General features: G+C 41.8%; 1 protein-coding gene across 1 annotated transcript in view; it reads left to right on the top strand.

The window, feature by feature from the left end:
• Positions 1 to 13,862, top strand: part of PTPN20 (protein tyrosine phosphatase non-receptor type 20) — a 51,055-nt gene that overhangs the window by 25,569 nt on the left and 11,624 nt on the right. The window contains exon 4 of the mRNA XM_024121476.2: positions 7,153 to 7,487. Coding sequence (XP_023977244.1) covers positions 7,153 to 7,487 — 335 coding nt within the window. The remainder of the gene's footprint in view (positions 1 to 7,152; positions 7,488 to 13,862) is intronic.

Genomic DNA, 13,862 nt, shown 5'->3' with positions numbered 1-13,862 from the left:
ATAACGAAATTGAGTTATTTGTAGTGAAGTGGATGGACCTAGAGTCTGTCATACAGAGTGAAGTAAGTCAAAAGGAGAAAAACAAATACCGTATGCTAACACATATATATGGAATCTAAGAAAAAATGTCATGAAGAGCCTAGGGGTAGGACGGGAGTAAAACACGGACCTACTAGAGCATGGACTTGAGGATATGGGGAGGGGGAAGGGTAAGCTGTGATGAAGTGAGAGAGTAGCATGGACATATATACACTACCAAACGTAGGATGGATAGCTAGCTAGTGGGAAGCAGCCGCATGGCACAGGGAGATCAGCTAGGTGGCTTGTAACCACCTAGACGGGTGGGATAGGGAGGGTGGGAGGGAGGGAGATGCAAGAGGGAAGAGATATGGGAACATATGTATATGTATAACTGCTTCACTTTGTTGTAAAGCAGAAACTAACACACCATTGTAAAGCAATTATATTCCAATAAAGGTGTTAAAAAAATCATTCTGAGAAGGTAAAAAAAAAAGTAAATCTCTTTTACTGTGTATATATAGCCTATTGATTCTGTTTCCCTAGAGAACACTGACTAATAGAAATTTTGGAACCAAGAGTGATTCTAGAGGAATAGAATCTTAAGGATAGGTTTTATGAATTGGTTCCCTAATCTGACAAAATTTAAAGGCATTAATGACTTTATTTCTAGTAGTAAAGAGAGCACTGGTAATTCATGGTGTGATATGGCAATAGAGATACACAAAACCTCACCATTGGATATTCCTACTCAAATACTTATAAGAGGCAAGGTTCTAGATAACTGTGTATTTAATACCTTGGAGTATTTTTGTCAAACTAACAAGTAGAATGAGATTGGCTGGTTGCTGCTAATTGCACTGGACAAAGTAGGGAAAGAAAGGGTTTCAAATTTCTGGCTCAAGCACCACATAAATGACCTAAAAGTTTTATGTCTGCCCTGAAAGAAACCCCTATCTCCTATAGTTATGGAGCTGAGACCTCTGAAAATCTAACCCAGAGTCTCATGTGCAAATGGCTAAAATAAAATGGAAATAGAATTCCCAACCTTGCAGGGTGTTTGCTGTTAAAGTGATGGCATTGAGTGAGAAAGAATGTGATCCTGAAAATTGGAACAGAAACATATGGGAAGATCCTGGTGAAGATGCACACATCAAATCCCTAAACTCTGAAGAATCTTCTTTGCCAATGCTACTGATAGTGGCACTAATCTGACACTAATTTCAGGAGACCCAAAGCATCACTGTGGTCTACCAGTTAGTGGTGCTTATGGAGGTCAGATAATTAATGGAGTTTTAGCTCAGGTCCATTTCACAGTGGGTCCAGTGGGTGCTGACCCACTATGGTTATTTCTCCAGTTCTGGAATACATTATTGGACTAAATATACTCAGCAACTGGCAGCATCCCTACATTGGTTCCCTGACCTGTGGAGTGAGGGCTAATATGGTAGAAAAGGCCAAATGGAAGCCACTAGATCTGCTTCTACCTAGGAAAATAGTAAACTAAACGCAATCCTGCATTCTTGGAGAGAATACAGATATTAGTGCCACCTTCAAGGACTTAAAGGATGCAGGGGTGGTGATTCCCACCACATCCCCACTCAACTCACCTGTTTGACCTATGCAGAAAACAGATAGATTTTAGAGAATGACAGTGGATTATTGTAAGCTTAGCAGGTGGTGACTCCCAAGTGCAACTGCTGTACAGATGCGATTTCATTGCTTTAGAAAATCAACACATCCCCTGGTACCTGGTATGTACCTGTTGATCTGGTTAATGCTTTCTCTCCATACCTGTTAGTAAAGACCAAAAGAAACAGTTTGCTTTCAGCTGGCAAAGCCAGTGGTACATCTTTACTGTTCTACCTCAGGGAAATATCAACTCTCCATCCCTATGTCATAGTTCACAAGGACCTTGATCACCTTTCCGTTTCTTAATATTATCACAGTGGTCCATTATATTGATGACATCATGCTGATTGAACCTAGTGAGCAAGAAGTAGCAACTGATTGCTCTAGAATTACAGGTAAGGCATTTGTGTGTCAGAGAGTGGGAAATGAATCAAACAATTCAGTGGCCTTCTACTTCAGTGAAATTTCTAGAGGTCCAGTGGTGTGGGGCATGTCAGAATCATCCTTTCTAAGGTGAAGGATAAGATTTGCATCTGACCCCTTCTACAGCCAAAAGAGGCACAATGCCTAGTGGTCCTCTTTGAACTTTGGAGGCAACATATTCCTCATTTGGGTGTGCTACTCTGGCCCATTTACCAAGAGACTCAAAAGCTGCTAGTTTTGAGTGGGGCCCAGAACAAGAGAAAGCTCTGCCACAGGTCCAGGCTGCTGTGCAAGCTGCTTTGCCACTTGGGCCACAGGATCCAGTAGATGCAATGTCAGTGGAAGATAGGGATACTGTTTGGAGCCTTTGTTAGGCCCTTATCGATGAATCACAGCTCATGCCCATGGGATTTTGGAGTAAAGCCTTGCCAGTCTCTGTGTATAACTACTCTACTCTTGAGAGCTGTTCCTTTAGACTTGCTACTGGGCCTTAGTAGAGACTGAACACTTAACCATGAGCCTGAAAGTTGGGCGTGCACAGCAGCATTCCATCATCAAATGGAAGTGGTGTATACAAGGTCAGGCTTGAGCAGGCCCTGAAGGTACAAATAAGTTACGTGAAGTGGCCAAAATGCCCATGGTCCCCTCTTCTGCTACGTTACCTCCTCTTTCTCATGCTGTACCTGTGGCTTCATGACAAGTTCCCTATGATCAACTGACTGAGGAAGAGAAAACTGGGACCTGGTTTACAGATTGTTCTGCACCATACGCAAGCACCACCTGGAAGTGGACAGCAGCTGCACTACAATGCCGTTTTGGGGACATGCCTGAAGGACAGTAGTGAAGGGAAATCTTCCCCGTTGGTAGAACTTTGAGCAGTGTGCTTGGTTGTTCATTTTGCTTGGAAGCAGAAATGGCCAGAGGTACAAATCTTTACTAATTCATGGCCTATAGCCAATTGTTTAGCTGGATGGTCAAGGACTTGGAAGAAACATAACTGGAAAATTGGTCACAAGGAAATCTGGGAGAGAGAAATGTGTATAGATCTCTCTGAAAGGGCCAAAAACATGAATATATTTGTGTCCTTTGTGAATGTTCATCAAAGGGTGATTAAAGAAGAGGTTTTAATAATCAAGTGGATAGGATGACCTATTCTGTAGATACTGGTCAGCCTTTTTCCCAGCCACCCAGTGGATTTATGAACAAAGTAGACATGCTGGCAGGAATAGTAGCTGTGCATGGGCTCCTCATCAACATGGACTTCCACTCACCAAGGCTGACCTTGCTGTGGCCACTGCTGAGTGCCCAATCTGCCAGCAGCAGAGACCAACACTGAGGCCCCAATAGGGCGCCATTTCCCAGGGTGATCAGCCAGCTAGCTACTTGATGGCAGGTTGATTACGTTGCACTGCTTCTGTCATAGAAAGAACGATGCTTTTTTTCATACTAGAATAGACACTAGATATGGATTTGCCTTCCTCGCAACAAGCTTCTACCAGATCTACCATCTGGACCTGCAGGATGCCTTATCCACCATCATGGTAGTCCACACAGCCTTGCTTCTGATCAAGGAACTCACTTGGAGGCAAATTATTTGTGGCAGTGGGCTCATGATCATCTCTTACTATCTCCTTTTTGAGGGGAAATTTCTCCTATGACTACTTGAGTTATTTCTTTCTTGCTAAATACAGGCATACCTGGTTTTATAGCCCTACACTTTATTGAACTTTGCAGTTACTGTGTTTTTTACAAATTGAAAGTTTGTGGCAACCCTGTGTTGAGCACATTTTTCCAACAGCATTGCCTCACTTCATGTCTTTGTGTCACATTTTGGTAATTTTCGCAATATGTCAAACTTTTTCATTATGATTATGTTTGTTATAGTGATATGATCAGTGATCTTTGATGTTACTGTTGCAAAAAGATTACAACTTGCTGCAGGCTCAGATGATGGTTTTTATTGCACTTTGCAGATATTGTGTTTTTTACAATTCAAAGGTTTGTGGCAACCCTGCATCGAGCAAGTCTATAGGTACCATTTTCCCAAAAGCATTTCTCACTTCATGTCTCTGTGTAGCATTTTGGTAATTCTTGCAATGTTTCAAACTTTTAAAATTATTATTGTAGGGCTTCCCTTGTGGCGCAGTGGTTGAGAATCTGCCTGCTAATGCAGGGGACACAGGTTCGAGCCCTGGTCTGGGAAGATCTCACATGCCGCGGAGCAACGGGGCCCGTGAGCCACAGCTACTGAGGCTGTGCATCTGGAACCTGTGCTTCACAACAAGAGAGGCTGCAATAGTGAGAGGCCTGCGCACCGCAATGAAGAGTGGCCCCCGCTTGCCACAACTAGAGAAAGCCCTTGCACAGAAACGAAGAGCCAACACAGCCAAAAATAAAAATTAATTAATTAATTAATTATTTTTTGAAAAATGAAGGTTTCTTTAAAAAAAAGTTGAAAAAAAATTATTATTATATTTGTTTTGATGATCTGTGATCAGTGATCTTTGATGTTACTATTGCAGAAAGATTACAACTTGCTGCAGGCTCAGATGATGGTTAGCATTTTTTAGCAGTAAAGTATTTTTTAATAAAAATATGTATATTGCTTTATAGACATAATGTTATTGCACATTTAGTAGACTACAGTATAGTGTAAACATAACTTTTATATGCACTGGGGAACAAAAAAATTCATGTGACTCGCATATTGCGATAGTACCTTTATTGTGGTGGTCCGGAACCAAACCCACTATATCTCTGAGGTATGCCTGTGTTCCGTGGTTTGTTTCTGAAACTCCTTCCTTTTATATATTCCTTTTTTTTTTTTTTAAAGAAGATGTTGGGGGTAGGAGGTTATTAGTTAATTTATTTATTTTTGCTGTGTTGCGTCTTCATTTCTGTGCAAGGGCTTTCTCTAGTTGTGGCAAGCAGGGGCCACTCTTCATCGCGGTGTGCTGGCCTCTCACTATCGCGGCCTCTCTTGTTGCGGAGCACAGGCTCCAGACGCACAGGCTCAGTAGTTGTGGCTCACGGGCCTAGTTGCTCCGCGGCATGTGGGATCCTCCCAGACCAGGGCTTGAACCCGTGTCCCCTGCATTAGCAGGCAGATTCTCAACCACTGCGCCACCAGGGAAGCCCTATATATTCCTTTTATATGCTCTGCATCCTTTAGTATTTTAATAATTATTGTCATTTTTTTCACTTTTTTTTTTTTTTTGAGTTCTGGGAAAATTCCTTAAGCTGGTTTTCTAAATCACTAATTTGTTTTTCTGTTCGCTTCTCATTTTAGGGATTTTAATTGAGTAATTGTGGTTTTTATTTGAAAGCAAGCTTTTATTACTTTAGATTGTTTCATTTTTACATGTTAAATCTCTCTTTTGAAAATAAAAAGTTATCTTCTGCAAAATGGTACATATTCACTATAAAAATTTAGATAATAGTCATTGCTAGCATTTTGATGAATACTTGCCAGATTTTTTAATATGTTTATATATGATATATATATATGATGAAAGATCTCACTTTAATGCTCCTTTACCTCCTTTATAATTTAATAATACAACAAATTTATGTCAATAAACAGATATACATCATTCTTTTAAATAATAAAATAATGTTTGCTCAAATTTCATTTAAAATACAAATAGGAGGGCTTCCCTGGTGGCGCAGTGGTTGCGCGTCCGCCTGCCGATGCAGGGGAACCGGGTTCGCGCCCTGGTCTGGGAGGAGCCCACGTGCCGCGGAGCGGCTGGGCCCGTGAGCCATGGCCGCTGAGCCTGCACGTCCGGAGCCTGTGCTCCGCAACGGGAGAGGCCACGACAGCTGGGAGGACCCCACGTGCCGCGGAGCGGCGGGGCCCGTGAGCCATGGCCGCTGAGCCTGCACGTCCGGAGCCTGTGCTCCGCAACGGGAGAGGCCACGACAGAGGGAGGCCCGCATACCACAAAAAAAAAAAAAAATACAAACAGGAGTTTTTAAAGTATTCTTCTCTCTTATAGAAAGAAGACATTTGCTGTGATTTCTCAGAATGATATACTTTTGTGAAGTACTAGGTATCTTTATATATCTAGTGATTGTTTTTTCTATTTATTCATATTTACAAGGAGAGATTTATGTTTTCTATTTTGGAATTTGAGAAAGGTTCTGTCAGAAATTGTGTAAGCCCTCTTCAGTGATCTTGGTCATAGTGTTTTTGGGAGATAAGTGGGTCGCATGACCTTGAGTAATGGAGAGGAACTATTGGTGAGACCACTGCATGGCAGGGAAGGACCCTCCTTTTATTCTCTCTGTGGGAGCAGTGGTGGAATCAGAGCTCCAGATGTCTGTGTAAAGTGAAGAGAGTTCCTGGGCCAGTGGAGTTTATTAGTGAGCCAAGTAGTTGGATTTTCCCCTCTCATATTTGTTATAATAGTCCATGTTGGACGAGTCCCATGTTACTTGGAGCAAATTCCCTTTGTAGCATCCTTTTGCCACAAAACCTTTGATTAGCATGCCACTTCACCACATGAAGGCTGGGAATGGACATAAAAGATGGCTGCCTTGTGTGGGGGGCATTTGTAGAATTACAGTAATCCTGGGATTTGTATCTGCTCAAGTACCCCAATCTTTTTTTTTTTTTTTTTCTCCCTCCTGGCTCTGCTGCTCTGGGCTTGCGGGTTTTCTGGATTTGTAGGAGAATGTCATTCATTCACTTGCTCCTTCAGAGGCCTCCTCCTTTGCTGTGTTCAGTCACAGGCTAGGAGGTACCTCCCTTGGCCTATTCCTACCTGTGCCATATGTAACAGAAATCTCTCAAAATGTCTGGATACCGATGGCATCCTTCTCTGTTCAGAAACTGATTTTTACAAAAACTACCTTAACCTAATTGTATATTTCTTAGGTCATGCCAGTAGGTTTTGGGGAGGGAAGAATTTAAATTCATGGACTGAAATAACCCTTTGAAAAGAAATTCCTATGCCATCTTCTCTATTGGTCAAAGAGATAAATGGATTTACCTGTGTGAAAGGGTTTCATGAAATCTGGGTGTATTGCATCTCCTGCTTTTCCTTTGTCTACCCTATGTTTCTGTGTTTGTAATAGATGATTCAACACGTGTTCCTCTTAGAGAAAGCAAGGACTACATCAATGCTGGTTATATTAAAATAGTCAATTCTGGAGAAGAGTATTATTATATTGCTACCCAAGGACCACTGCCAACTACCACAAATGACTTTTGGCAAATGGTTTTGGAAAATAACTCTAATGTTATTGTCATGATAACCAGAGAGGTAGAAGGTGGAGTTATCAAATGGCACCATTACTGGCCCATTTCTATGAAGAAACCTTTGGAACTGAAAAATTGTCATATCTTCCTGGAGAACTACCAGATACTTCAATATTTCATCATTCGAATATTTCAAGTTGTCAAGAAGTCCGTAAGTTAAAAAAAATCAGTGTTAGATATATATTTCATTATATAAGCACACGTGTCAGGACGAGAAGTTAGGAGTAATATGGGACATAGCTGGGGATACTTTTTAAAGTAACTTGTTTTTACTTCTCCCTGGTACCAGAAACTAAGACAACACCACTTCTACTTCTACCTAACCAAACTCTGACTGGAGAGATGAAAAAATTGAAAGGGGAGTTGGGGCGGTTGAGAGTGAGTGTTGGAAGTTGCCTAATCCTGGGATGTACTTTGGCTGCTTTTGCTGAGAGTGACAGATATGTATGGAGTCCTTAAGATATCCTGATAATCACTGTGCCAGGCACTGTTGCTCCTTACTGAGTAGCAAAGAGTTCGGTGCGCTTACTGGTACCTCCAGTTACTGTGCTCAATGAAGGTGGTAATATTGAGATTTGTATGGGGTGCTTTGGGAGCTCAGAAGGGAAGTACTTAGCTCTCCTTGGGCTTGGGGGGAAGATTTGCTAGAGGAGGTGACATCTGGATTGAGAATAACCCAAATGAGAAAGATGGAAAGAGGAAGTCGATGATCAAGGTATAAAATAGCATGGGATATGTATAGAGAGATACAAGTAGTTAAGTGTTTCTGGAATGTAAAAATTCAATGCCAGGGAGTAATGAGAGGTGAAATGAGGCTATAGAAAATAAGTAGAGAAAGCCAGAACATGAAATGTCTTGGATTTCAGCTAAGGAACATGAACTTCATTATGAAGATACTTGGGAGACATTGAACAATTTTAGTAAGAAGCGTCCATGATCAACTAGGGCAGTTAACAATTAGAAAGCAAAGACTTTGGTGTTTTTCAGATAAAATTGGCAGACTTTATGTGACTTATGACTTGTGACTTATAAGGAGTGTTCACAAATTATGCTGTCAAATGCAATAGCCACATTTGGCTATTTTATATTTAAATTATTTAAACTTACATAAAATAACAAATTCAGTTTCTCATTTGTAGTATCCACACTTCTAGTATTTAATCACATGTTACTAGTGGCTTCCATATGGGCAGCAAAGATATAGAGCATCTGCATCATTGTAGAAAGTTCTATTGGGAAGTATTGGTCTAGAATAATTCATAGAATAATTCATTTCTTGCTCTAACAGACTCGGAAAATAGAAAAGGAATGATTTATAGGAGAAAGTGATGTTACATTGCTCTAAGTGGATTTGATCAGCAGGTAGGTGATACATGTGTTCTATAGGAGTGAAGGGGATGGGAGTTAAACTGGAAACTTGAAAAGAGTGATGAGATTTGGAGTCATCATCAAAGAAGTTGATGGGAGTTAAACCGGAAACTTGAAAAGAGTGATGAGGGCTTCCCTGGTGGCGCAGTGGTTGAGAGCCCGCCTGCCGATGCGGGGGACGCGGGTTCGTGCCCCGGTCCGGGAAGATCCCACATGCCGCGGAGCGGCTGGGCCCATGAGCCATGGCCGCTGAGCCTGTGCGTCCGGAGCCTGCGCTCTGCAACGGGAGAGGCCACAACAGTGAGAGGCCCGCATACCGGAAAAAAAAAAAAGAAAAGAGTGATGAGATTTGGAGTCATCATCAAAGTTGATTGGAGCACAGGCAATGATCAGGAAAAGGGTTGCTGGAGGTGCTGAGGTTATAACCCATAATTTGCAGTAACAATAAAATATGCAACTATGTGATTAATTTTTTCTAACCATGGGATTCCTGAACACAGGTTATGAGACTTACCCAGGGAGGGATGTTGCTTAGTATATGTGGCAGGATTCAAAGGATGAAAGGAGTTGACAGTCTGGTAAGAGAATGATTTAGATAATCAGCCATGAAGTCTAAATTTAGGGAGATGGATGGAATCAGGGGCTAGGAGGAAATGGAGGACAACAAGGACAGGAGAGCTCCATTTAGTCACATTGTTAGAGTTGAAGTGAAGCACAAATGAGGTGGTAGCATAACAGCTTCTGCTCAGAAAATGATGTTGGAATCTAAGAACTGGAAGATTTTTGATATTGGACATTATAGGTGATGGTGAGTCCAAGGAGTGATCACATTGTGAGGACTAGAAGAAAGAAATGGTCTCCTTTGCACGAGAGAAATAAAAATGTGAGGTTAGAGTGTCTGTTTGGCTGTTGAGATCCCAAATTTGCCTGGTCAGAATCTGTGGTAGGGTGATAGTGATGAGAAGGTGAAGCTAAGAGGTATGAAACTCAAAAGGAAGAGAGGTTTTTTGTACAAAGAGAAGGAATAATGAATTGGAAATAGCATTGGGCAGCAAGCGGTATGCAACCTAATCTCTAGGCTCTGTGGTACCTGGAGTACAGGAAAATAGGTGGCCTTGATTAGAGAGGGCTGCAGAGTGCAGTGCCCATGGGAGGCAAGGCCAGGAAGTGGAAGAAGCATTTAGGGAAGTGATGATGGTTTCCATGAGTTTACTGTGGGATGGGGGCCTGAGTGCAAAGGGAGATGTTGAAGAGATAGAGAAGTGGGGAGGGAGGGGAAAAGATAAAATGGAAGAGCATGAGGATCGGAGCATAGAGTGGTGTGACAAAGGAGGCCAAGAATAGTAATAATGGCTGACATTGATGGTGGGCTTGCTGGCTGTGTGCTAGGCCCTGTGCTTGCTCTGTACACCTGAGGATTTGCCTGATCCTTCACTCTCCTAAGACTTGTTGATTCCCTCCTATTAACCAAGTATTGTGCCAGATGCTAGAGACAGAAAATAGACACAGTCTCAACTCTTAGAGTGCTTACAGTCTAGTGGGGAAGGAAAACACCAGTTCCAAATGACATGTGATACATGCTATGGCAGGAGAAGGAGAGCATGCTTGGAGAATACAGGCCAGGTGGGAGGCCCAGAGGAATGATCTGTCTGCAAGGATTCAAATGCTCGGTTCCACCTGTGCACCCTTGACAAGGGCGTCTAGGATGGTGGCCTTTGGGCTGAGGCCCACAAGCCTCAAAACCATGGGGCTGATGTTTGGAGAATCTGCATCATGGCACTGTGTCAGGAAACCAGTGAGGCCCACCTTCTTGCAGGTTCTCAGTGGTCAACAGTGCATGAAAGATTTAATCCCTAAAATATGTGATGGAGTGAGAGCTATCCTCAATTTGGTGCCTTCACAAGATTTTCAAGTATCATTTTCCTCATCCAATTTCATGTACCAATGATTCAAAATAGAGGTTTTCTATTTGGAACTTAGGAAAATTGTATTTCTATTTGGAACGTAGAAAAAGTGGTACATTAGGGAGAAGCAGAGGAGCAGTGAGAAATCCTTCCTGAGTTTTTTCACGAGGGTGCCCAGTGAAGTAAAATGAGGGCTCCACATTGGGGAAAGGGTGAACCCTCTGGAAAGGATGATCGGTAAACTCAAAGTGCTTTATCTGTCAACCCTGAGGAGAGTTCCATGGCTCCACTTTCAGGGGGTTCAGCACAAGAGTGGGGGCCAAAGTCTACTCACATGGTCATTAACTGCCCTATCCTCATCACCAGAGGAGGTTGCCCCCCACCAAATCCCAGTTAAGCAACTTGACAGCACTTACTGTTTTAATTAAATTTAGTATCATAATATTTAAGCCAAGATAGATTGCTTTTCTATCTTATTCCTAACATGTTAGCTCATCTTTCATCCTAAGTGTTTTAGATTCTTGGTTTGTTTGGACTCTTCTACATTCTCATGGTGCAGAAGAAAGACAGTAGAGTTAGATTTGGGAGGACTACATTATTGTCCCAGCTCTAAACATATGAGCCTTCTGACCTAGCATACGTCTATCAGTCAATCAAATTCTTACTTTTTCATCTGTAAACTGAGGATATCACAGTGCTTGCCTCCCCAGGGTTGATGTGAGGATTAAATGAGATAATGCATGTGAAGTCCTTAGCACAGTACCTGGCACAGAGTAAGGGCTAAATTCCTGTCACCTGTTAGTATTTTTATTTTTATTATCCTATTACCATATAGCAATTATTATTACTATTTCTGGCATATTAGAAATTAAAAGAAGATCTCTACTATAAGACGTTGATAAATCTCTCCTCTCTCTCCGCCTTCCTCTCCCTCCCTCCCTCCTTCTCTCTCTCCCTCTCTCCCACCCTCTCTCTTTCCCTTTCTCCCTCTCTCCCTCCCCACCCCACCCGCACAGACAGGAGGTAGTCATTTTGTAAAACACTTGCAGTTCACCAAGTGGCCAGACCATGGCACTCCTGCCTCAGCAGAAGGTTTTATAAAGTATGTTCATTATGTGAGGAAGAGCCACCTTACAGGACCCATCATTGTTCACTGCAGTGCTGGCGTGGGCCGGACAGGGGTGTTCCTATGTGTGGATGTTGTGTTCTGTGCCATTGAAAAGAACTTTTCAGTAAGTGTGTGAATTAAGCAGATAAACTGATGCTGTTAGTAAACACTGTACTTTTAACAGCCTTCTAATAACTGAAGACTAATATTTGGCCTTCAAGAGCAACCAAGTAAATAGAGAGCCTGTGAGCTTTGAATACCTGCTTCTCACTTAACTGCTGCAGGTTCTTGGAGGTGGTTGTGAGGATTAAAGTACACAATGCAAATGAATGGCTTCGGACAGTGTCTGGAGCATGGTAGGTGCATTGTAAACATGAGTTCATTTTCCTTTTCTTTCCCTCCACCCACACATACAGTTTTTAGAATCTTGTTAGAGAATGTTGATGATGTGTGCCTATTTTTAATGAACGGAAATACATGCATGTGAGCACATTGGGAAAAAAAAAGTAGACTTCAGGGTTAATGAGAGGTCCCTGGGTTTGACTGCCAGTTTTGCCACACATTTTAGATTTTGGTGACTTTCTGCAAATTGCTCATCTTCTCTGAAACCTAGTTTTCTCATATGTAAAATAAGGATAATAATATTGTTGGGTTTGAGTCAACCATTAACAATTCTTTATTTTCCTCCTAAATTTGGAACCAACTAAGGGATAAACACAAGAATTAGACATATGGTGATTCTACTATGATCTTTATTACTGATTAATTACATAATGTGACTTTAGATCTGTGCCCCAAAAGGCCTACTTTTACTGAACTGCTTTCCTGTGCTGCAGAAGTGAGGAGGGGAAGACATTTGTTTAGTTAGCAGGCACTGCGGGGGGCGGCGGGGGAAAGCAGCTCTCACCATGTCCACAAGGAATATGAAAATCCACACCTCGGTCATAAGACAACAGGGGCTACGAGGCATTTGTCCTGGTAGGCAAATTTTGCAGAGTTATCTTGTTATCAGAACAAATGTTAAATCTCTGCTCTCTTAGGCTTTATGTAGTTATACCCCAACAGTGACAAACTCTCCCTTGTGATAGCAAATTGGCTGCATGGGTTCTACAACTCTCCATTCTAAGGCAGTATTCCGTCGTGAGTAGAAAAATGTCCTCTCCCAGAAACTCCCTGCAGGACAGAGGGAGTTTCTTTCTCTCAGAAGCTTGAGCCAATATCTCCTAGCATTTCACTGTTTTCGCTTCAGTTATAGCCCTTTCCCTAAACTGATCACTGTGAGAGATGCTGGTCCATTAAGGTCTGTCAGGACTACTCCAGGCCATACGGCTGAGAATGAGAGAGGAATGGTTTTCCAAAGCAAACTGAGTTTTGTTTTGTTTTTTTTTACAAAGAATGAATATAAACTGGGTGGTAAAAAAATGACAAATGTCCCCAAAATGCTGAAAATGTAAGTAGTATGAATCTTATGTTACCTGTTCCTATAATTAATGTTGTTTTATCCTTTTAACAGAAAACACATTAGCATAATTTTTATTTTATATATACTTCATCATCATTAATTTGTTTATATTTGTTCTTATTTTATATTCCTTATAGAAACTGTAAAAACTATAAATATTGTATTTTGTGATTCTGAGGAGCACTTTTTTTTCCCCATCATTATACCTTCTTTAAACTCAAAATGTGCTTTATAATAAGTCATCTGTCAGCTTAATTGACAGTGTTTTTCTTAGCGGTATGTAAAATAGCGATGTGTTTTACAATTAAGGATGCTTAGATTTGATGGAAAATAGTGGTTCAAAAAAAGGAAATGCATCCATTGTTGCCTTATTGGACTTTTCATAGAGCCTTGAGCTGTCAAATGTTCTTACTTATGCCCCTCCCTACTCTTTTCAGAAATTTTGTCCAGCAGAGCTACTCAAAGTATGGTCTTGGACCAGCAACAATCTGTGTTACTTGCAGCGAGATAAGTTTTCTGAAATTGAGAGTAAGCATTTAGAAACTTTCAAAGCATGGGCTTCCCTGGTGGCGCAGTGGTTGCGCGTCCGCCTGCCGATGCAGCGGGACCGGGTTCGCGCCCCGGTCTGGGAGGATCCCACATGCTGCAGAGCGGCTGGGCCCGTGAGCCATGGCCGCTGGGCCT

The sequence above is a fragment of the Physeter macrocephalus genome, chromosome 20 (genome assembly GCF_002837175.3).
Source record: "Physeter macrocephalus isolate SW-GA chromosome 20, ASM283717v5, whole genome shotgun sequence".
NCBI lineage: Eukaryota > Metazoa > Chordata > Mammalia > Artiodactyla > Physeteridae > Physeter > Physeter macrocephalus.
The sequence above is the reverse complement of the archived record's forward strand: the minus strand, read 5'-3'. Positions and strand labels throughout refer to the sequence as shown.